This window comes from Poecilia mexicana, unplaced genomic scaffold (genome assembly GCF_051168715.1).
Source record: "Poecilia mexicana isolate PSO_F unplaced genomic scaffold, ASM5116871v1 scaffold_7, whole genome shotgun sequence".
NCBI classification, from domain to species: domain Eukaryota; kingdom Metazoa; phylum Chordata; class Actinopteri; order Cyprinodontiformes; family Poeciliidae; genus Poecilia; species Poecilia mexicana.
This window is the reverse complement of record NW_028263376.1, coordinates 11345413-11369767: the sequence shown is the minus strand read 5'-3', so window position 1 is coordinate 11369767 and position 24355 is coordinate 11345413. Positions and strand designations below refer to the sequence as shown.

General features: G+C 40.5%; 2 protein-coding genes and 1 pseudogene across 3 annotated transcripts; 1 reads left to right on the top strand and 2 right to left on the bottom strand.

The window, feature by feature from the left end:
• Positions 1-1158: 1158 nt before the first annotated feature.
• LOC106918493 (uncharacterized) lies at positions 1159-4095 on the bottom strand. The gene is made up of 6 exons (XM_014988319.2): positions 3170-4095; positions 2780-3091; positions 2555-2687; positions 2356-2474; positions 2186-2232; positions 1159-2064 (listed from the first exon to the last, which is right to left on the bottom strand). The coding sequence occupies exons 1-6, from the start codon at positions 3204-3206 to the stop codon at positions 1852-1854; spliced, it is 861 nt and encodes a 286-aa protein (XP_014843805.2). The 5' UTR covers positions 3207-4095; the 3' UTR covers positions 1159-1851.
• Positions 4096-4200: 105 nt separating this feature from the next.
• On the bottom strand, positions 4201-17879 carry LOC106918492 (zinc finger protein 335). 2 transcript variants are annotated; one of them, XM_014988318.2, is made up of 28 exons: positions 17740-17879; positions 15753-15946; positions 15386-15662; positions 14771-14848; positions 13407-14540; positions 13125-13304; positions 12146-12310; positions 11805-12063; positions 11546-11723; positions 11340-11452; positions 11236-11254; positions 10402-10518; positions 10236-10309; positions 9966-10126; positions 9645-9868; positions 9449-9548; positions 9281-9369; positions 8367-8623; positions 8167-8275; positions 7892-8083; positions 7615-7757; positions 7368-7507; positions 6382-6479; positions 6165-6251; positions 5793-5876; positions 5680-5721; positions 5455-5560; positions 4201-4815 (listed from the first exon to the last, which is right to left on the bottom strand). In XM_014988318.2, exons 2-28 carry the CDS (start codon positions 15942-15944, stop codon positions 4694-4696), a joined length of 4740 nt encoding a protein of 1579 aa, XP_014843804.2. In that variant the 5' UTR covers positions 15945-15946; positions 17740-17879; the 3' UTR covers positions 4201-4693. The 2 variants fall into 2 exon arrangements, with proteins under 2 accessions (XP_014843804.2, XP_087863174.1); XM_088007048.1 differs by lacking the exon at positions 17740-17879 and adding an exon at positions 17185-17602.
• A 2040-nt stretch (positions 17880-19919) lies between these two features.
• LOC148158375 (uncharacterized) overlaps positions 19920-24355 on the top strand; it is a 10854-nt pseudogene continuing 6418 nt past the window's right edge.

Below are 24355 nucleotides of genomic sequence, written 5' to 3'. Positions count from 1 at the left end.
TTAAGAGGGGCAATGTTGTGATGACAAAAGTAGGAGTTTCTTAAAGAGACAGAGGCCCAATTTCAAGGCGTTAAATTACGAAATCAAATGTCTTTTAATTCATCCTTGATATAGGTAGCATTTTTATTTTACTAAAAATAACAGTTAATTTGATTGTCTTATGAAATGATACAATGTACTTAAAGGGACAGTACGTATTATGTGGAAAACACATAATGCGTACTGTCCCTTTAAGGAATAAATTTAGAAAAGAACTTACCAAGAATCTAATTGTGATGCAATTAAACTGGCACAAAACTGACAGCTAAGATTTCTTTTTCATAGTTGTTGAATTGTACAACAGATTTCAAATATTGAGTTTTCTGCTGCCAAGATGAAAGCAAATATTGGAACTAGAGACTTGGAGGAGAAACGACTGGAGGAGAAATCATCCTTACAGGAGAAAAGATTACCCAAATAGCACTGAGGAGCTTCGTCTGCCGTAAAATACACAGTCAACACCATCCACCTACAGAGAACCACAACAGATTGACCTCACCACATATAAACATGGAGAGCAGCCCTCTCCATCCACTGAGGTACTGACATCATGGCTGAATATCTAGCCAGCAGCAAGATCTAGGACATCAAACCCCCCTGGAATAAAATGCAAAGTGCATTTACACTTACAGCTGGCGAGACCCTGTGATCTGTTGAACTTTGACTGACAGAGTGCAGGTGGGCAACATTTTTCTGCTTAGCCAAGAAGTTGAAATTAGGCAGACAGAGCCCCCCTAACACCCCACCCTGCATGGCTCACATGCAGCCTGAAGACAGGTGGGATCGTCTTTTACCGCTGACCATGTTTCAGTCGGACAGAGCAGATGCCTCAGCTGATGTTCTGGGAGCACTGGGAGCATGCTGGGAGAATCCTGTTTCTGTTTAAATGTTTCCTTTTTTCTTTTAAATGTTTTCCAGCTTACGTGTGAAATTTGGGCTTTTACTGTAAAATACCAATAAACTTTTGGAAACCATAATAATCACAGAAAACAGTTTTTTTTTAATTGTCTTAGTAACAAAAGAGTTTAATACTTTGATGTTGTGCTGCAGATTTACATGCAAACATAAGTAAACCATTTAAAGGGAAAGTTAAGAAATCAAATGCCGCAGTTCAACTGCTAACTCACAGAGGAACCTTTATTTTTGTTTAATAACTCCAACTTCAGGAATGGGTGGAAAACATGTCTTTTGTAATATGTCAGGGTTTTCACCCATAAGCTGCCATTTGCCTTTAAATTGCTTTAATTATACCACTTGAACTTTTTCACATTTTGTCTATTTGTCACTGCAAATTTCAAGACGCTTCACTGGAATTTTATTTGATACACCAACACAAAGTAGTGCATGACTGCAAAATGAAAATGAATGGTTACTTACTGCAATCTTAACTAAAAATCAAACGACTAAAGAGGCACCCCAAGATTTACAGAGATAACTGCAGCAAAAGCTGGTTGTGTGAAGCGTTACGTTGGGATATCAACGTAAACCACGACTCAGATTCTGAATTTAAGAAATGTCTTTAAAAATTGTTATTGTTTGCCTTCCACTTCACAATTATGCACTACTTTCTGCTGGTCTATCACAATCCTAATAAAGCACTTTGAAGTTTGTAGTTATGTGAAAAAATATGAAACTATTCGAGGTAGCAGTGCCAAAGTCCAGTCCTTCACACCGGCCACTTTCAGAGCCTAAATCAGACAGCTGAATGCCCACACCAAGTTTCATTCGGCTCTGCAGAGACCTGGTAACGAGCCATTCATTTGATTCTGGTGTGTTGGAGCAGATGCACATAAAAGTTGCGGGACTGCAGCTCTAGAGGACTGGACTTTGGGTCCCCTGGTTTGGGGGTATAAATGCCCTCAGACGGTTCAGGTGGATTGCCAATGTGGAGTACTCCACCATCCCAGCGTTGTCCGCTTGAGAGCTGCTTTCTCCAGTTCTGTGCTCTTTCAGGTTCGCATACACCCCCTCAGGCTTCTGACGAGGCTTGAAGTCCACCGTTGCATAGACTATTCCACTCGTTTCCTGAAAGAGTCAAAGTTGTATTCAGGGATTTTGTGGAGTAGAGGAAGTTCAAAACAACAATGTCTCCTTGTAAGCCGGGCAGTGAGTCAAAGTCACAGCTGGCTCCCAGTTCTGCACCTACCGGGGCGTCTCGTTTCTGTGACTCACACAGAGCGGCTCCATGTATGTCTACAAAACAGGAATGAAAACAACGCGGCATTACACTGGCTGACCCTTCTAAAAAAAAAGCAACAGACAGATTGGCAGACAGTCACATTGGAGAGGTGTAATGAGTTTCAGGAAAATGCTTACTTGACTTTTTGCGTTTTGCTTTGACTCTACGGCAAACAGCCACAACAACAGACGCAACAGAGATCATTGCTGCGATGGACACAGTGACAAAAAGCGGCACGCTAAAATTCCAGGAGGCTCTGAAAGAGAGACGGGGTATGAAATTCAGCCGTACCTTACAAATCACAAACAACAGCAACACAAAGAAAAGGCTGCAGACCTGTCATTGTCTCTGAAGTCCTGTACTGGGACCAGTACAGTAGTAGAGGCCAGGAGTGTTGTGAAGCTGTTGGGGACCCTGACTGCTGCGGTTGTCAGTGGAAACTGAGACTTGCTGTAGTGATCAGAAGCTTCTGCAAAATCATCGGTTCAGACATCCGAGTTTAGAGCAAGACCTAGAGGAAAAAGTTTCCTTTGCATGTCAAGAAACGGTATGCTTACTTACCAAACACCTCCACATAGTAGTCAGAATAAATTTGGGTCTGGGTTCCCAGAACAGCGCATCTGTAATAACCCGCATCTCCGACCTGCACGTCTGATATCCTGAATTCGATCCATCCGTCTTGCTCCGTTGTGGCGACTCTTTCCCTCAGTGAATCACAGGTGTACCCCGCACTGTCCAGCACTTTGAAGCATTGGCCAGGATACAGTTTGCAGCAGGACTTGTTGTAGCCATTGTAAATCGGAGGAAACACGAGTCTCAGCACAATGAGATGAACCTCCGCAGTCCTCTGCTGCGCTTTTAGGAGGCAGTTCTCTGGAAAACAAGAAGTCAATTGTCATGTTTCAGTAAGATCTAATTAGCAGAAAATCCCAAACTGTTGCTTTGCCACACCTTGCAAAAGGCAGAACAACATAAAGAGAGTCTTCATCTTCACCGAGTCTCGGTGCCTGCAAAGAGTTTTTTCCCGTTTACAAGACGATTATAGGCAGCTCCTCAGCAGAAAGAAAAGGGAAGTTATTTTTTTCATCAGCAGAAAAAAAACCCAGAAACATATGACAGGAGGTCCTCTGAGAAGATTTTCAGCATGATTTAAGTAATAAAGCATAATAATAAAAAAGACTTTTGCAACTATAACTTTAGCTTCCGTTTTTTGTTTGAAAGCAGCAGAAATTATTTCCTGATTGAAACATCACTCATAACTCGTGTTCTTTTCACCCAAATATTTTACATAAAGATCAGCATATTTTTTTGCTCTGACGCCTCATAAGTGTGGAAATTTGCCTGGAATTATGGAATAAGCAAAAACATCCCCTGAAACAGGAAATGTTCCTCCAGAACATACATTCAGCATTTAGCATTAGGGCAACATTCACGTTTCTAGTTCCCAGATGCAGTTTTCCCACTTCAGTGTTACTTCTAATGGCCAGCAAAATACTATGCTAGGCCAAATGTGCTGCAATTAAACATGAAATTATTTTAATAAAATGTGAAATACAGTGAACAAATAAAAACAAAGAGAAAAAAAGAATAGAGGAAAGGAGAAAATGATAAACTGACCAGCAGACAGAGAACAAAAACGTTGGGCCCAGTCAAACCATTGTGGTGGTGCAGGGGCAAAGCACAACCCATGTATTGAGGCCTTAGTCCTCATGCCGGTGGTCGCAGGTTCAATTCCCAGCCTGGTGACATGTGCTGCATGTCTTCCCCCTCTCTCATAACCCTCTTTCCTGTCAAACTACTTTATAAAGGCCTCTAGAGCCAACAAAAACAAACTTTGCTACTGATTGGTCTTTGCATCTTACACAACTGCATGTCATTACATGAGCTTCACATCCTCTAAACAGCAACGTCCTGAATCTCTACTGCTTCCACAACCTCCCAACAACAAAAACTGTTTTGTAGACATAAAAAAGCTCTAGACGTGTATACGCAAAGCGATTTATTTGGTGTTAGCTTTTAACTTATGATACACATCTTACCAACTCAAAACACATCATCCATAATAAAGCAAAAGGCTAATGAAAAACGTATATACATAAATATTCAATAACTAAACAATTAACTTAATACAAATATAAAATAAACACTCCCTTTTGTCCTTCATTTCACTTACAAAAATGGGGAAAAAAGTTTAAAAATTTTCTAAAACATGTTAGATAACATCGTCTTGCGAGTTGAAGCAGCTCAGGCACACAAACACTGTTCTTAAACCCACAAAACAGACAAACCTTGTTCAAATGTACTCTGAAACATGCAGCCCCTATTAATAATTTAGAAGCAACAAGTCTGAAAATGTGCATTTATTTTCCACAAGCTGTTGATCTTTTGCAGACGAGGCTTCGGTCCGCAGCCTTGTGAATGCGTGGATGCATATATGAGTTGAGGTCGCGGCTGTCCGAGCTCGCGTGGACGTCTCTACTCGTTGGTGAAGGTAATGACATCATAGGGGATGCCCTGCTGCTGCAGCTGCTCCAGCTGCTCCGGTGTAGCCTCCGTGTAAAGTGTTTGGGTCTGCCCCATGGCTGCATCTGCTACAGCTGCAAGAAGAAAAGTTATGTTTATTATTATTGCTGGCATCCCGCTTGAGGTTGACGAGGAAAGAGGGAGAGAAACGGGACAGAAGCTCACAGAATTTATTGTATATTTTAAAGTAGTTCTGTGCAACTGAAAGCAATAATTTTTGCTTCAAGAGATAAATAAATAAAAAATAAAAAAAAAACAATTTGATTTTGTGTGCATGATTCCTTTAGACTGCATTTGAAAGTAGTGTTTGCATATTGAGCAGTGAGCAAGACTCTAAAGAAAATAAGATTTACAAATATTAATGGCATTTTCTTCTCCCGAGTAAAATTTAAGCTGATAGTGAAGGTCCACAAACCTCCCATATTTACATGGAAATTCAGCACAATCTGAGAAAACATCATGTAATATATGCAGCGGTACCAACGGGATGGAATATCAGGAAAAGTACAACAGAGAATGTAGAGTCCTTAGCACTTAAATTGCAGCAGAGGTTCACATTGGTGTTAGGTTTTCTATATTTGCCATCATTCACATGGAGATCTTAGGGAAGTCTTAAGCTGCTGTGAAAATGATCCGAATCTTCTTTATCATTATTATTAAATGTGAGACATGTAAATTAATGCAATCTTTTAAACTTTTTCCACTTTTTCCACCTGTGACAGCAGAATGTGCTGCAGCTTCCAGGTCCTCCGTGTTCACCACCTGAGCCTCAGAGCCGACGGGTACATACTGGATCTGCCCATCATGACTTACAGCAATCTGCACAAGCAAAACAAAAAAAAAAATCATCTCATTGCAGATGATCCAGCATCGACCACCTCTCTTCAATCAGTTTAATTTACCGACGTTAAGTTTAAAACAAATCAAGTCTGCCTTACCGGCTGCTCATGCTCGTATTGGATAATGTGTCCATCAGGCATCTGCCCAGCAGAAAAACACCTTCAGACATTGAAGGCTTTCATTGGGAAAAGTGAGAGAAACTAAATATTACCTGAATTTGGTTACCATCAGATACTACAACGTACTCCTGAGGAATTAAGTGGTCAACTCCATCCTGTGAGATGATGTACTGAACCTGAAAAAGAAAAGAAAAAATGAATGATAAAAATACTGCAGCTTAAGCTTTATAAATGTAATAATGGTTTGTATGTGAGCAGGCGACGTTTAGTTTCTTATTAAAACGACCAGGCATAAAATCAAGAAAACTGTACTTAAAACTTTGTAATGTGATTTTAGGAACTAAATAAAGAACATTTTCAAATAAAATACATATCTTTGATTATCTATAATGCCTTTTCACCATAGTTTGTCATATAATTAGCCAAAATGAATTAACCCAATGAATCAGCAAAGTGTCTCTTACTTCTGCCACCTGGTTGTCTCCAGTCATCAGGTGCTGAACAGTCTGACCGTCGATGGTGGTTATCTGCTGGATGTACGGCCCTTCCTCCTGACGAATGCACAGAGAAATTAATGTTTTTATATATATTCAAACAACAAGCGAAAATCACTCACTTAATTTTTAAATAAGTAAATGATCATTTTTGTAACGTTAACACTAGAACTGCTGGTGATGTTACCTGATCGGACAGCGGCTGCTCTTGAGATACAATGATGTGATCCTGACTGAGGGCCTGCAGCCGCTCTGGAGTGATCGCTGTCTGATGAGCCTGCAAGGCTGTTGCAAAAACAAATCAATGATTTGATGTTTTATATCAACTCATAGCAAAAAAAAAAAAAGACAGTCAATTATGTTGGTCAATTAGTTCTTCACTGTAACAATGCTTCTTGGCTTTATTTCCTTTTAAATTATGTAACATTGGGAAGGAAAATGCATTTGTGGGTTGAGCAGCAAAGTTGCCAGTATGCCACTTTGGCCCCATGAAAACTTCCTAAATCCTCTCCACCAATTGCAAATAAAGGGTTGGCCATTGCCTTCCTACACAATTCTCATCTCCCTTCAGTTCTCTGTCTGGGATTTCTCTACCTTAAGAGAGAAGACAAGGGATTGCCACTGTTGGCGGAATCTCATCTTGATATTTCTTTGAACTGAGATTACCCCCAAAGATTAAAATTCTTGTTTTCTGCTTAATCTTTTTAACCAGATGACATATTTATTACACTAATCAACACCAGTGCAATGTATTATACAAATTAAGTTAACACTTTATTTGAAGGGGCGTGCATAAGACTGTCATAAACATGACATAACATCTGTTATGAACATGAAGCAGTCTTTATGAATCTTTAAGACTGTTGTAATGAAGCGTCATTTGGTAAATAATGACACTTTTATGGCAAAGTTGCAATAAAAGTTCATTAAAATTGCCAACTTTGCACTATTGCACTAAAAGCTGTACTAAAACTTCCATTAAAAGTAAATTAAAAGTGTCAACTTTGCACTAAAGTGTCATTATATACAGAATGACACTTCATGACAACAGTCATAGAAATTCATGAAGGCTCCTTCTTGTTCATGACAGGTGTAATGTCATGTTTATGCCAGTCTTATTCCCACCCCTTCAAATAAAGGGTTACCCACGTTATTGTTGTGAGTGTGGCTTACACTGCAGGGTGGCTAAGGCCTCTTCGTCACTGTTCACAATGATTGTTTGCTGAGATGCGCTGCTGCGGCTTTTGCGAGTGGGATGATCCTGACTGTGGAGACGCTCCATGTGGAACTTCAGATGACCATTACGGTTAAACCTTAAAGAGAAAAACAAAAAAAACAAAGAACCAGTCATATGTACAGATGTTCGACACATTTCATCCTCAAATCTTATTCAAAAAAAAAAAAAAAGTTTGCTTCCAACCTTTGTCCACAATGTTTGCAAGCGAACGGCTTCTCGTTGGTGTGGGTCATCATGTGACGACGCAAGTCTTTCTTATTCTTTGAGGCAAAGCTGCAACTTGGACACTTATGCGGACGCAGGTAGGAGTGCATCCCCATGTGAGACTAAGGATGTTGTGCAGAAGAGACAAATATGTTTTCCCTTCTTTGATACTAAATGGTGCTTAAATTAACAACTAAAATTACATTAAATATCTGATAAAGAAATGAATTCATGAAGCTGCTGCTGAGAGACGTGCCTTCACTTCGGGCCATGAGGTTGAGGTGAAGTCACAGTCAGGACATTTAAAAGTGTTGGGATCCAAGTGCGCCCTCTTGTGGTTCTCCATGTCGGAGCGACCGTTGAATGACTCCATGCAGATGCGGCAGCAGAATCTCTTGGTGTTGGGAGAGCTCGTCGCTGTCGGCGAGGGTGGAGCTTCGCTGCTCAGCTGGCAGGAGAGACGAAGCACACGTGTGAGAAACCAGAAACGACGTTTATACACGCCCGCCAAATGAAAATACTGGTCGTTACCTCTACTTGCTGCAATACGCCGTCAGCCAGAGCTGAAGTCAGATAGTACTTGTCGCTTTTCAGGTTCTCTGATGCAGAGACGTCTAAACCCTGACTGCTTTCATCAGCACTGAAACACAGCGTTTTAATAGGACTAAAACCTGAAAGCACTTATCAGAATTGAAAGAAACAGATATTCTCTGTGTTCTGTGTTTAGTCACCTGTATGCGGGGCTGTGGACTTCTCCGGCAGGCTCTTCAACAACACTGAACTCGCCTCCATCCTCGTAGCTTTCTATGGCAATGTGGGTAAGCTCCCCAGGGTCAGAGGCGGCTGCCTCGTAGGCCTCCTGCAGCACTGCTTCACCGTTCTCAGACACGTGAAAGGTCATGATCTTTTGACCCTGGCCGGGTGCAACGGTCAGGGCACCGACTGCTCCACCTTCCCCCTCACCACCTTCTGATTTCAGCACTGCCACCTGTGAAGCGTGAAGGGTTAAATGTACCCTAAATATTAACAAATTCTTGTAAAACTATGGCTAACTCATGAACCCTTTCACCTTTTGTCACATTACAGCCACAAATTTTAACGTATCTGATGTGATTAACCAACACAACGTAGTACATAATTATGAAGTGGACAGAAAAAATGCAAATGAGAACGATAAAGGTGCATTGAATTTCAGCTTGTATTTATTTAAAAGAGTCTATGGTTGTTCAGTGAATATGCCAGAAGTTTGCTAGAGATCAAACTTCATCATGAGGACTAAGGGAGAGAGTCAGCAGCTCAGGGACAGAGTTGTGGAAAAGTTTAAAGCAAACAAGTCCCAAATAAGTTCTGTCCCTCGCTTTACAATGTCAAGATTTCTGGATACGGAACGACTAGACGTCTAGCAAAACACCGAAACTGACCGGTTTCAAGAACCAACAGAGATTCACAGCTCAGTTGTGCAAAACTGTTCCCATTAAAAAAAAGGTCTTGACACAGGAACGCTGGTCTTACTGAAAGAGTGGTAGGTAGAAAACCGTTGTATAAAGAAAAATGTTGACAAAATTTGCAAAGTTCTAAAAAGGTATGCACAGCGTTGGTAAGAATTGCTACAAATACGTCTTAAAAAGACAATTTTTTAACAAACCTGTAAAGAGTTCCCAACAATTTCCCGAGCGTTGCTCATGTTCAGCAACAGATCCAGGGCATTTTGAGCAGACAGACCACCAGACTCACCTAAGGAACAGATTCAGAAAAAGTCAGGTTGACACGTTAAAAAATATCAAAGAAATGCCTTGCTAAATAATGAGCTGACCATGTTCGTAGATTATAGTTGTATTTCCCAATGCGTCCTGGGTCACTGAAGCATTTTCTATCCCCTGCATAGCCTGTAGTGTTTCAGGATCCACAGTAATCTAAAGAACGGTGATGAGAAAAAAATAAATAAATAAAGCAAAATATAACAGCAAAGTGATGTACGCTGTTTAATAAAACAGTATAAATGGACTCACTATGGTGTTCTGCAATGTCGGACTGTTGCCGTCATGTTGTTGTTTGAGCTCCTCTATCTGCTGCAGGGTGAAGAAGGGTTTCCTTCGCCTTCTGACTGGCTCGTCAGGGTGAGCCAGAGCCCACTCGTCAAAGGCCTCTGGGTGGCGACACTGCACATGGAGACGCAGGTTCTTCCTGTGTTTGGTGGTGAAGTGGCACATATCACAAGAGAAAGGCTTCTCCCCTGCAGAGAGACGCAATGCCATGAGTACAGACTCATTATAACGGGGAGGGTGGGTGGGAACATGGAGACACAATGAAGTCTCGACTCAAACACCGACCTGTGTGTTTGATGGCCATGTGTGAGACCAGGAACTCCTCTTTGGACGTGGAATATTTACAGTAGTCACACCTGAAGGGCCTGTCGTTGGTGTGGGAGAGCTGATGGTTGAGCAGCAGCTTCTTGTTTTCACAAGAATAGTCGCAAAACTCGCACTTGAACCTTGAAAATGTACATAGACGTAAATTTACGACGCATTTTTTGCCGTTGCAATATTGCTCGTGAAAAGGTGCCGAAGAATGAACGAGAACAGAAAGCTTTCAGTACTCACTTGTCTCCAAGACTCTGGATGTGGGTCAGTAAGTGCATTTTGAATGTGTACCTCTTCTTAAAGGATTTTCCACACTACGAAAAAACATAAAAAGGCTCAAGAAAATCTCTTCATACGCAGAAAACTGCGACGTAAAAGCAGAATTTGACGCAAAAAGGCTCCACACCTTGTCACACATGTGTGGCTTCTCAGAGCTGTGAGTTTTCATGTGTTGGGTGAGTCTCTTTTGCATCGGGTACACCTTGTCACACACCGGGCACGGGAACTCCAACACCTTGGGAACCTGCGGGGATGAAAACGACAAACACGCTGGTGAGAGATAACACAGACAGAAAAGATCTGCCCATCAAACCAGAAAATATGCACTCAGACTTTCTGCCCAGGGCGGTATGTCCTGCAGGGCGTCAAAAGGCTTAATTTCTGTTGCTTATTCTTAATTTTACATGGGTGGACGGGTCTGACGGCGTTAAAGTTGCTAGTTGGTTCACAGATTATGATTTAGAACCAAACACTGTAATTCTGTGTTTTGAAAGAGTCTTGGTGGCTTTTGACAGTTTTTTTTATTGCAATGAACGGAGATCCTTTCTCATTTGAGATTTTTCCATCCATCTGTTAATCAGTTTCATGAAGGGAACTGACACTGCTGCTTTATAGTAAGCACTGACGAGCAACAACATTAAACTTATTCAAAGATCTTTTTAGCCAGGTAGGTTTTTAATAGTTATTTCGATTTATCTTATGCCCTGTGACAGACTGGCGACCTGTCCAGGGTGACCCCGCCTCTCGCCCGGAACGTTAGCTGGAGAGGCACCAGCAGCCCTCCCGTCCCCACTAAGGGACAAGGGTGTAAAGAAAATGGATGGATGGATTTATCTTAAGGTGTATGTTTTTTGACATTTTTTTTTCTTTCATATTTAATGACATTTTGATGATTTATGTCTTGTTATGCTCATAATCCTCAGCTTTCGGCCTGGGCTTTGTGAAAAGTGCTATTACTCACCAACTCTTTTTTTCTTCTCCTGCAAGATCATAAAGATATTATTAGTTGTAATTTCAGAAATTATGGCGAAAACGTATTACATATTTGTTAAATAAGTTGCTCACTTCTCTTTGCTGTGAACTGCAGAGTGTCGAATAACATCTTTCTTGTAAACACTTGAGTAGTCACACTCCTCACATTTAAATGGCTTTGTGCCTTCGTGATTGAACATGTGCTCCTGCATAAAAGAAAAAAAGTCTTCTTGTGACGCATTTCAGAAAATAAAGTGATGTGGAGCCTGAAAGCTGCGAGTTGCTTTGCTTGTACTGACCTTCAGTGAAGACCAGCGCTTGCAGCGGTAGCTGCACTGGAGGCACTTAAACAGCTCCGGGTCATTGCCTTCATGAGAGTCGATGTGAAAGCGCAGATCCTCCTGGGTGAGGAAGCGCGAACCACAGATCCAGCAGTTGTGGGGCCGCAGCAGAGGTTTGAGTGATTTATAGTACCGACTAGAACATGTTGAAGTCGAATAAGTCATTTATGCATCATAAAATCTTTTCATGACAATATTTAAAAACTTTGGAGCTTACTTGCGATTCATATACTTCCTGTATTTCTTGCGTAGGAAGCGCTTAGAAGGTCGGCCCCGTTTCCTCGGGAGGAACTCCTCCTCTGGCTGGGAGTTTGACGAAGGGTCTTTGTTCTCGGAGTCAGATTGGCTGATCGCTGCTTCAGCTGCATCCTCGTTAATCTCTCTACCCAGACCTTGGCCCAAACCAGAAGAGCTTGCCTCTTCAGCTGCAGACGGATCCGCACTGAGCCTGGACCACTTAGAGATGCTTTCTGCTTCTGTGACAAACAGCCGAGGATAAGCGACAATTCGACCGCAAGCTACAAGTTTGAATTTGTGTTATTGCAAGCAACGTTTCACCTTTGCTGCTGTTCCCTTCACCAGAAACGTTGTACTTCCTCGGGCGACCGACCTTTCGCCGGGGACGCCCTTGAGATGAGGAGGAGATGGGAGTGGATGTTTTCTTTGGGAAAGCTGAAAGTCTTCCTTTCATCTCCTGATCTATCGGGTTGTAGTCGCTGTCCTCTGGAGACAAACAGAAGAGCAACGTTAAGGTTGTAATGCTCCAAAATTAGCCTCTGTGCTTCAACTCTTGTTTTTTGTCACATTATAATCACAAACTTTAATGTATTTTATAGAGATTTTATATGACAATTTGTAAGGTTAAATGAATTTGATATGTTGCATTTAATATGTTTTACAACTTGAAAAACTGTGAGTTATAACTTAGTAATACATTTGAATATGCTCTTAAAACATAATTCTTTTAACTTGAATTTTGGCCCACTACAGATTATGAGTTCATAAAGTTTGTCTACTTTTATTGATGCTTTTATTTCTGAGTGGATTTTTTAAAAGTATTTTATTTCAAATGTTTTTCATGTTCAGCACTTTGTTTTTTGCTTTCTGTTATTAATGGTAAATGTAAAGATGGGTTGACCGAGTTAAGCCAAGTCCACCTGTGTGTAATTTAATCATAGTTTAAATACAAAACCCCTAAAGTCACAGGTTGGAAAATAATAGCATTTATTAGAGAAGCAGCACCATGGTAGCTCTGGAGGAGCAACAACAGAGCTAAACACAAACACACACCACAACATCTAGGAATTTGTTTGAAAATCATGTTTTTCTGTCCTCTTCACAATTATGTGCTATTTTGTGTTACCTAATACCTAAAATTCCAATAAAATGCAACAAATTGTGTCACTGCAACAAGTCAAAATGTGAAAAGGTTTAAGGAATACTTTTGCATAGTGCTGTAGATGTTGGTTTTACAACTTAAACAATGGCGAGAGGAAATCCGCTCAAGTGTTTAAAGAAAATGTTTCCCGCCACTCACCTTCTGGATCGTCGATGGCGCCAGCGTCCACAATATCGTCCTCTTCTTCTTCTGGTTGCTTCACGGCATCCTTCACCTCTTCCGCTTTCCTCCTTTCTGCCTCTTCTCGCTCTGCTTTTTGACGAGCTAACGTCTCGCTTTTAGGAGGTCGACCACGTTTCCGTTTCATTGGTATTTCACCTTAACAAAACAAAACAAAACAATCAGTAAATAAGAATAAAAAAATATGATTGCGACTATCCAGTCAGCTTTCTCGTTTATAGACATCATCAGAATCCTTACCGGCGGGTTTAAAGTGTTTGTCCCTCATGTGGTTGATGAGCGTGTCTTTGGAAACGCTTTTGTACGGACACATCTTGCACTTGAACTGATGAACAATCACCACCTCCATCATCTCCTCTAACTCAGCCAGGTTCGGCTGGTGGTCTCCAGAACTGCGCGCCGCGGCTGACGTGTCCATGTCTCTGGAGAACCCTGGTTCATCCTGGGAGCCCCGAGGCTCCTCCGGGCACGGGGAGCTCTGTTGGGCCGGTTCAGGTTCTTGATTAGACGCATATGTGCCGCTGCTGCTGATGTACAGACCAGGTTGACTCTCGTTGCATTCCATCGCCTCAGGAAGTCCGCCCGTGCCCGCCGTGTCTGCAAGCGGGTGATCTGACGAGGAGCTGTCGTCGTGATAGAGGGATGCCTCAGGGCCGTTGCTGTTCTCCGTGTAGCAGGAGTGCTGTGGCTGCTGCTGCGAGTGCTGTGGCTGATCTGGATCCTGGTTCTGGTCATCATCATCATCATCGTCGTCATCGTCATGTCTAGTCTGATATCGCGAACAGCCGGGCTGCTCAGAGTCTGCAGCTGCAACACAGTCCCCTCCAGACTCTCCTGCGTACTGTCGACTGGTCTGGGTCCGGTGGTCGGCGCTGCTGTCGATGTAGCCGCGCGAATGATGCGGCTGGTCTCTAGCATCTGCTACACACTGTAGATACCCAGAGCTGCAATCCACCATGTAGTGGCTTCTGCTGGTGGGGTTTGAGTCAGCTCCGCTGCATTCCACGTATCCAGGAAGGTCCTGGTCACTGTTGTTCCCGCTGTAGTCAGGGAAGCCGGTCTGGGAGCGAGTCTGGTCGGGTTCCTCGCCCGAACACTCGAGAAATGACGATGAAGACTCCTCAGTCTGGTCCGGGCCGTCTGCGCTGCAGTCCATGTACTGGGAAGGATGGGAATGCTGGGGCTGGTCGGGCTGGCTGCTGCTCTCTTCTCTGTAACCGGAGTGTCCTGGATGATCATCGGGTTGGTCCGGTTCAAGGCCGCCCTGCAGGTCTCCCTGATCCTGGCAGGTGGACGTGGGGCCTTCAGCGTGAGCCTCAATGGCGACACGGTTGGACATGGCTGAAGATGACATCTGGGCTACCATAGGAGCCCCTGCAACATGCAAGAAACAGAAATGGATTTGAAAACGTTCACTTAGTTGTGTGGAGTACATGAAGAAACAAAAGTATGGATGATCTTATTGCTTTACTGAAATTCATCCTTTTACATTCACGTGGCACAGCACCACATGGTGGTGAAGATAATATACCTGCTCTGAAAATAGACATTTCATGAAAGTGATGATAACATTTAAAGTGGGTTAATGGATGAAACACACTTACCATCATCTGGTCCTTGTAAAACAAGATACTGAGTAGTTTCTGCACCTCCATCTTCTGCGCTGGTGACAGCTATGCAACCTTAAATAAAAACACAGCAGACATCACTCACTGTACTATGAAAAATAAGTACAGTTCCTCGAACTTTTACACACTTGCGTGCATTAGTGGGATTCAAAACTGGGATTTTATGCAACAGACAGATGAAAGAATAAGGAAAATTATATATGATTTGAAATTTTGTTTAAACAAATAAAACTGTGAAGGGTGGTCAGAAGTGGATGGAGTTAGATATAGGCTTGAGTAAGATTTGCAAAAGACTTCCAGCAGAACAACCGCCCTGAGCCCACCACCAAAGCTGCAATGAAATTTGATCAAAGCATATTTATGCATTGGAAAGTTCCAGTCAAACTCAAAGCCTAAACTTGTTAGAGAATCAGTGTCAAGACTCACAAACTCACAGGACTTACAAATAAAATCAAAATTAAACACATCGACAATTGCAGTTGCAAAATGACAAAGTATGAAACTGTTCATACTTTGTCAAACGTATGGACACTCTCAAGACTTCTTAGACTACAAAAGGATAAAAAGTATGAGATTCTTTTTCGGAAATACCGTTCATGACATCGGGGCCGATGGTGGACTCTATGATCTTGTCGATTGCAGACCCCAGATCAGATGAGGTAGACGCTGTGGAGTCAGAAACCATCATAGCTCCGTCTGACACAGCACTGGAGTGGACCAGAACTTGAGCCGATTCAGACACCAGCAGTGACTGGGTCACCGTGGAGACACTGGACACGCTGGTGGACTGAGCCACGGAAGACGAGTCTGGAAGATGAACTGAAGAAACTCTGACGTCTGTGCTGGAGCTGGTCTCTGGGATGAACACCTGGAAAACAAGCGGAAGCAGCACGTTGTCTTCCGATGGCTTAATTAAATTCAAGCTGTCTTCCAAAAGAGGACATTCAGAAAACCTCACCACGAGTCCTTCTGAGCTCTGTCCCACATGACAGTCTGACTCTGGGGCCTGCGTGTGGGAGGCAGCAGCATCACTGCTGTCTGCGGACATCGCCTCTGATGATTCCATGCCCATGCCGCTTTCAGACGGCTCCTCCATCCCCGACGGGCCTGCATCGCTGCTGCTTTCCACCTCATTCTCCTCCGAATCCATAACTACAACAGAAGAATAAAATAAATTAGGTCAAAGTTTAATCTTTAAAACATGTTAAAAACATTCACGTAGGTGTACGGTTTCAAGGTACATACATCTAAGCAATATTTAGTTGCCATCAAGCAATTAAGCAATTAAGTGTTAAAAAAAGATCTTGCTCAAATGTAAAATAGTAACTGCCAGTTAAATAGTGGAGGGTAAGATGCCCCTAAAAGCTCATGTGATCTAATTGATTATTTTAAACTCTAATTTTTTAACACAAAAATGATCAGTGATAGATTTATGACTTTGTTTATATATTACTTATCAGCTGGTAATGTTTTTTTTTATTCAAAAGTAGTCAATGGTAAGCAGAGAAATATTTTAAATAATCAAAACCCATTAATGGAGCAGGTGGTGAGAAGCCCACTGGTGAGATCATCAATGCTTATTCCAGTATTTCATCAGTTTGCAGCATTTAAACCAAATACAAATGAAGAAAACATTGACTCATGTCTGTCTGTTTCATCATCTCAATGTATTAAAAATATTCCTAACACATTTTAAGATTATATTGGCCTCAAGTGTATCTATTAAAATTAACAAATGATTTTGAGTGTTGTCTTGCCAAACCTTGTCAAAATAATTTCCACCAAGCTTGAGTCATACATTTATTTACATAATTGTCACATAGAATTACTTCATGGTTAGTAACTTGGATATCTTGAATTCTTACCTTTGATTACCTAAATCTAAATTTCTGATGACTCAACTGTAAAAATACTACTGATGTGCACCACTGTGATTGTGCATAGCAATAATTCAAAATTTTGCCAGCTGGGTAGCCTGCTTTGGAATACGCAAAGAATATGGGACTGCCTCTGGTTGCAGCATTTCATCTTTATCTCTCTAAATGAGATTGATTGAAATTATTTAAAGCCCTGTTATTTCCCGCGAGGGAAATACAGTCTAATACTATCATTCTGCCTCCACCTAAAGCTGTTTGTGGTAGACAGGATTTCACAAGTTTTTTAATGAGCATAACAAACACACTTCCTTACAAAGGTGACCCAATTGAAGGAGATATAAATAGGTTTGCCTTCGGCACCTTTATTTTAACAAGAAAGGGGGGGAAAAACAACCAACGACAGACGCCTCTTATTTTTGTTTTCAGCCTCAATCTTATATTTTGGATTAAGTACTTTGCTACTTAAAAGTGTCGACTAATATACCTACGTTTCTCCTTAATCATATGTCCTGCCTAGCACCTTTGTCCTTACAGATTCCAGGGCTTTTAATAAACGTGCATTTTGGAGGATAAACGTGATTTTCATTGATCGTGATTCAGAATAAGTCTTCTTGTTTACTGTTCATTTGCTTATCCAGAGGCATAAGCTAACAAGTTAACATAGAAGCTAACGGATTAGCATTGTGTTGGATCAGTGGTACTACTGGAATGCGTTTTAATATGTCTTAACAAAAACAGGCCCCGTTTCTAATGTTGTAAGGCTGACGCTAGGCAAAAATAAAGCCGTCCCAAACATAAAATAACAACATTATCCCAGCACAAAGCTAATTTGGCTCAGACAGTGGCAAAGATTAGCAGCTTTAGGCAGGCCTAGCTGCCCTTCACCCTGCCTGCTGCGCGTCGCCATTATACACCACTTCAAGTCTTTTCCATTCAGGCATTCTATGAGCTCTACTGGCCCGGGGACCTCGAGGGCCTGAGCGGCGACAGACCGCCCAAATACCCTCCCTGAAGAAAATGAAAACATTTTCCTTTCCAAACATCAGAATTGTTGCTCTTTTTTCTTACCTCGTATTTTTGAGGAGATGAGTATCCTGTAGCGTAGAGGCACCGAGTAGATCACAACATAGCAACCGATAATTGTCGATTCTTTCTAGTCGGGCGCCATGAGTATCTCCTCGCTTCCTGTCGTTGCAACCGGATCTTATTTATTGTTTTTGTTTCAAAGGGCACTTTTTGAGATTTGCAAATTAAACAAAGACATCAGCATCGACCATCAGTTTTTACCGTGTAGAGGTCCCCGATTAGACCCGAGTAATAATCTGATATCTTTATCATTTTGTGGACTATTGTTTTTAGAGGAGGACGTATTACACAGAAGTGCGGAGGAATATTAGGCTTAACTGCCTTTAAACATATTTACACAAATTCAGATGTTAAAAAAAGTCTCCTAAATGTGCTTTTCATAACGAATTTCTATGTAATGTAAAACCCGTAAATTAGTGGTGATTTGTAATGCTAAGAAATCTTTCAACAGAACATAATAAAAAAATGTCTCGTCTTCTGTTAATTTTCTGTTCTTTACTGCAATTTCTTGTTTGCATTTGAAGTCTTGTTTCTAGAAATGCCGTGTGCTTTGTATAATTTATTAAATAAAATACAAATATGTGTTAATAAAATTTCTTTGGTGCATTTCTCAGATCAGAATCAAGATGTAGTTAGAGAATTTCAGACTTCACTCTAAAGAAGTCCTATAGAAAATTATAAGGTTATAAGGGCTGTCAGATTGCAGTTAATATATATATATATATATATATATATATATATATATATATATATATATATATATATATATATATATATATATATATATATATATATACACATTGTTTATTATATTTTTCTGTTATTGGCAGTTTTTCAAGATTCACTTCTATTATTTCTTCCTACAATAAAAATTCAAATATTTTACCCAGCTGTTGTTATTATTATTATTTTTATTTAATACAATTTCTGGAAACCCAGTATGTTAAAAAGTCGTTTGGTAAACGGTTTTTGTACTACGACCCCTAACTTCCATTCCTTTCTCTGAAAGCTAAATCCCTTATAGTCATAAGGGATTTTAAGAGATCTTATTTTATTGATTTGGCACCATAATCCTCATTATGCCTTTTAATATAGTTGATGGGTGGAACTCTGTTATATTTGTAGTAAAGAATGAATAGTAATCACTCCATGTTTCTTATACACTTTTCAGCTGCTTGAAAAAAAACAACAGATTTTACATTTTTCAGTCTATATCAAGAAAATACTCAGGCAGATGTAATTAAGCTAAAATTTCATAAAGACTCAGAAATTATTGTGGTGTTTAAACACTAGGGGGAGACGTGCCCACATTTGATGATGATGATGAATAATACAGGCTTTTGTGTTAGTTACCCTACGTTACCTGTCATCTTTCAGTATTTGTTTAACAAACCAATGCAAGAAAGAAAAAGTAGGGAAAAAAGAAACTGACTTTTTTTCAGGTATCATTTCAGCCCTATCACTTGCAAATTAGAAGTTTCTCACGAATGTGTCATCAATCAGAGATCATTTTCTGGAGAAAAGTTTAAAGATCCATATAGAGGTGCATCTCAATACATCAGAATAACATTGCTAAGTAAATTTATTTACTGGTTTATTGACGTGTATCAGTTTCTCAAAAAAGTTCAATATAAGACAGGTGAAAACTTATTTTGAGTACAGAATGGTTTGTTTGGTTATTGCTTGTTTGAATGGGGACAATTGTTGAGTATACATAATACCCAAAACTGGTAACATTTATAGCCTTAGCTAATTTGCAATGCACGTGGCTTCACATCTATCCAGTCGGCGGTCCTTAACATACCCAGTCATTGTTAAAGAAGCTGGCTGCACAGAGCGTGCTGTCTTAAAGCATAATGTGAAGTTTATTGGAAGAAAAAGGGTGGGATGGAAGAAGACTCGCAAAAGGCGTGGAGTTAGTGCTTCACAAGCTACCAGACATATCCATGAATGGGCAACAACTAGCACTTTACTTGAGTTAAGGCAGTGGAACTGCCTTAACTCAAGTAAAGTAAGGGGTGGGTCTTTGTAAAACGTTTGCATTTTCTATGACTTTATAGTTATTGTTCAAGTATTAATCTTCCAATCTTTCAATAACACATAATTCTCAAAATGTAATTTCAAATTTCCTGTCAACGTTTAACATTTTTTATCTCAAAAACATGACCAGCTACAGGATGACTGACTGTCATAAAACTCAACCACCGGGCTTACCATGTTTTCTGGGGGATACCCTGCAAGCACAATGCATGCTAATATTTATTTATCACATACCAGAAAAAACAGTTACCTTCTGTTTATTCATAGTCATGGTTGTATTTTCTGTCTTTGTTTTAGGTTCAATGTCAAGAAGAGGTATGTGTAGCATCTCTTAAACATTGAGCTATACAGCAAGATCTAAGAAAATATGTGTTTGTCCTGAATATTATTTTTTTATATGCTCTGCTTTTTTTCGTTTCATGATAAGAGAGAACACGAGAAGCGAAGGTCTTCCTCCAGAAAGCCTATAAAGAAGGGATGACCAGGGTGGGATCTCCACTGGTTGGAGCGGCATCCCAGGCCACTGGCTTGCCACTATTTGTCATTGATGTATGTTTACCAAAGTTCTTTCTAGCAGTTCAATTTCAGAATTCAGAAGGCAAGATGCAATTTTATATAAAAATAAATTCAAGCTTCCTGTTTTGTAACAAGACTTTTATGTTTTTTAGAACTGGATTGGAAACTATAGAAGAAAAAACCCATCTTCTTCTCAACCTAAAAACAAGAAGTGATACACCAAGGACCTGTCAGGTTACAACCTGTTCTGCAGGAATCAGTTAAAGAACAAGGGTGAGAGAGAATTTACTGTTATGTTGACAAGCATTGTTGTGTGTATAGCTAGCCTGATCACTGGAATTCTCACTTACAGCACAGCCTTTGCTTTCTCCCCTTGACTCAGATTATCTCCCGCAGACGTTTCATTGTGCCAATCAGTAAACAGAAGAAGTTGTTAAGACTGCCAATTTTCTGTGCTGTTTTAGAATTGCAGTCCGCCTGTAGTTGTAGCAGTGGCAGCAAAGTAAAGGAAGCCATTCAGTCGTTGTTGGCCTTCCAAATATGGAATTAACATGGACAGCTGCCTCGATGAGCTCAGGTCTTGTGTCTTTGTAGTGACAGATTCTATGTATTTATTTATTTTTTGCAGCAAATGCAATTTCAAGTAGAATTTTTGGCATTGAACTGGTACATGACATACGTCACAGACAAACATTAGCGATTGGGTAAAATTTAACACCTCTACAGAGGTGTTAAATGAGTGTTAAGTGAGCAATAGTGTCTCAATAGCCATAGTCCAGACCCTCTGGATGCTTCAATGTGTAGTACAATGGGTCATTTTTTTTTACCAGGCTATTCATAAACTTAATTTTTGGAAAAAGAATCTTGCCTTAGTTATTTTGTAGTTGTGTAATACTTGCATTGTTCTGTTCGATTTACTTTCTAGAACAGTGGTTTCCAAAGTTGATTTTCAAGGGCTGGAACCTTCATGTCCTTGAGCCATGATTGAATCCAGGTTAACACACCTGGATTCAATCATGGCTCGTTAGAAGGCCAAAGAAGAAAATTGACATGTTGAGGAGGTTACAACCACCAGACAGAGAAGTAAAACAAGCAGTCCTCAAGGACCCAGTTTGGGCACCCCTGTAATTGGCTCTGCTCTGCTTACAGGAGCCCTTGACTGTTATTTTTTTATAAGCCATCCTTACGAAACAAATCTGACTTGTATTGTCTAGTTTATCTCGTCAAATCACATTTGTGAGATCTTGAGTACTTGATGAAACTTTTCCTATTTGCCATGTAATGTTAGAGAGTTTCCTTAACTTTATCAAAATCTACACCCATTGAGTCGGGGTGAGCCATAAGAGATCTGTACAATGTCAATGGATTGCTTGCCGTTTTTCTTTGTTTTGTTTTTCCTGCTAGGAAGCCTGAAAGATATTACGCAGAAATGGTCCACTTTGGCAGAAGAGCAGAAGAGGCAATATGCGGAGGAGGCAGCAGCTCTAAAAGTTCAGCGCACTTCAGACGACATAAGCCCAGATATGCGATGCCTGAAATTGAAATTGAAGAAGCACCTAAAGCAGATGAAAATAGAGGTTTTCCATATACAGGTGCTGGTCATAAAATTAGAATATTGTGATAAAGTTCATTATTTTCCATAATGTCATGATAAAAATTAAATTGTCATATATTTTAGATTCATTGCACACCAACTGAAATATTTCAGGTCTTTTATTGTTTAAATTTTGATGATTTTGGCAAACAGCTCATGAAAACCCAAAATCCCTGTCTCAAAAAATTAGCATATTATGAAAAGGTTCTCTGAACGAGCAATAAAAATAATCATCTGAATCAACAAAGTAACTCTAAACACCTGGAAAAGATTCCTGAGGCCTTTAAAAACTCCCAGCCTGGTTCATTACTCAAAACCGCAATCATGGGTCAGATTGCTGACCTGACTGCTGTCCAGAAGGCCATCACTGACATCCTCAAGCAAGAGGGTGAGAAACGGAAAGAAATTTCTGAACGAATCGGCTGTTTGCAGAGTATTATATCAAGGCACCTCAGTGGGAAGTCAGTAGGAAGGAAAAAGTGTGGCAGAAAACGCTGCACAACGAGAAGAGGTGACCGGATCCTGAGGAAGATTGTGGAGAAGGGCCGATTCCAGACCTTGGGGGAAGCAGTGGACTGAGTCTGGAGTAGAAACATCCAGAGCCACTGTGCACAGGCGTGTGCAGGAAATGGGCTACAGGTGCCGCATTCCCCAGGTCAAAGGTCAAGCCACTTTTGAACCAGAAACAGCGGCAGAAGCGCCTGACCTGGGCTACAGAGAAGCAGCACTTTGGACCACTGTTGCTCAGTGGTCCAAAGTACTTTTTTCGGATGAAAGCAAACTTTGCATGTCATTCGGAAATCAAAGTGCCAGACTCTGGAGGAAGACTGGGGAGAAGGAAATGCCAAAATGCCAGAAGTCCAGTGTCAAGTACCCACAGTCAGTGATGGTCTGGGTGCCATGTCAGCTGCTGGTGTTGGTCCACTGGGTTTTATCAAGGGCAGGATCAATGCAGCAGCTATCAGAAGATTTTGGAGCACTTCATGCTTCCATCTGCTGAAAAGTTTTATGGAGATGAAAATTTAATTTGGTCTGGAATCGGCCCTTCTCCACAATCTTCCTCAGGGTCCGGTCACATCTTCTCGTTGTGCAGCGTTTTCTGCCACACTTTTTCCTTCCTACTGACTTCCCACTGAGGTGCCTTGATATAACACTCTGCAAACAGCCGATTCGTTCAGAAATTTCTTTCTGTTTCTCACCCTCTTGCTTGAGGATGTCAGTGATGGCCTTCTGGACAGCAGTCAGGTCAGCAGTCTGACCCATGATTGTGGTTTTGAGTAACGAACCAGGCTGGGAGTTTTTAAAGGCCTCAGGAATCTTTTTCAGGTGTTTAGAGTTACTTTGTTGATTCAGATGATTATTTTTATTGCTCGTTCAGAGAACCTTTTCATAATATGCTAATTTTTTGAGACAGGGATTTTGGGCTTTCATGAGCTGTTTGCCAAAATCATCAAAATTTAAACAATAAAAGACCTGAAATATTTCAGTTGGTGTGCAATGAATCTAAAATATATGACAATTTAATTTTTATCATGACATTATGGAAAATAATGAACTTTATCACAATATTCTAATTTTATGACCAGCACCTGTATGCTATGACCTTAAGAATGTTTTCAAGCCATTTCACTGTATATTGGAAATAGTGTTAGGAGTTAACCCTGTAATCATTGGGTTTCCAGTTTGAATGCCTACTACATCTGTCTTAGTCGACATGCTTTGGCTGCTAGTGGTGCCAGTGCATGACAGCCTCACTTCTGTCAGACTGACTGAAACCAGCTGTGGCTATATGTGAGCTAATGCCCACCACCATCAGTGAGTAAATTACTTAATGTAGTGTAAAGTCCTTTCAGTTCCTCTAGACTGAGTGAAGCACTATACATTGCTCCACATGCCATTTATTATTTATCTGTGATAAGATGCTTCCACATGACATATTTAGTCTGTGCTTGCAGTTTACCCCACTTAACTGTTTCACAACATAAAAAAGTGTTTAATCATAATGGTAATAAAAAAGAACATACATTTTCATATGTATGTTCTTTCATATGTATGTTTCATATACATTTAATTTGATAACCACAAAAAAAAGGTGACACAATAATTTTCACTGTTAAAAATGGAATTAGTATTGCTAAGTTTTTGTATTATTTTGCTTATTAATTTATAAGGGTCACATAATTTTTAGGCAAAGCATAGTGTTCTAATTGAAAATAAAAATTCAAAGACTACCTTGAATGTATTAATGTCATCTACCTTTAGTTAACATGTGTAATGTAAACCAATTAATTTAACTGCAAAGTCTTTTACTGTGTTGATTCCACTCATGATCAATAAGAAATCCTGCAAGTTTGAAAACATTTGCTCTTTATTTGCCAAAGTTAGGATGGGGGAACAAAATATATGATGAGGGGAATTAACAGTAAAAGACTTTGCAGTTAAATTAAT

What these genes read in the sequence shown, in the direction of transcription:
- LOC106918493 (XM_014988319.2), bottom strand. Translation starts at nt 3,206, where the DNA reads ATGAAGACTCTCTTTATGTTGTTCTGCCTTTTGCAAG. An exon ending in GACTTCAGAGACAATGACAG is followed by an intron (nt 2,475 to 2,554) that starts GTCTGCAGCCTT and finishes TCTCTCTTTCAG; the next exon opens with AGCCTCCTGGAATTTTAGCG. An exon ending in AGCAAAACGCAAAAAGTCAA is followed by an intron (nt 2,233 to 2,355) that starts GTAAGCATTTTC and finishes CCTGTTTTGTAG; the next exon opens with ACATACATGGAGCCGCTCTG.
- LOC106918492 (XM_088007048.1), bottom strand. Translation starts at nt 17,257, where the DNA reads ATGAAAATCACGTTTATCCTCCAAAATGCACGTTTATTAAAAGCCCTG. An exon ending in AGCGCTGGTCTTCACTGAAG is followed by an intron (nt 11,453 to 11,545) that starts GTCAGTACAAGC and finishes TCTTTTATGCAG; the next exon opens with GAGCACATGTTCAATCACGA. An exon ending in GCGTATTGCAGCAAGTAGAG is followed by an intron (nt 8,084 to 8,166) that starts GTAACGACCAGT and finishes CTCTCCTGCCAG; the next exon opens with CTGAGCAGCGAAGCTCCACC.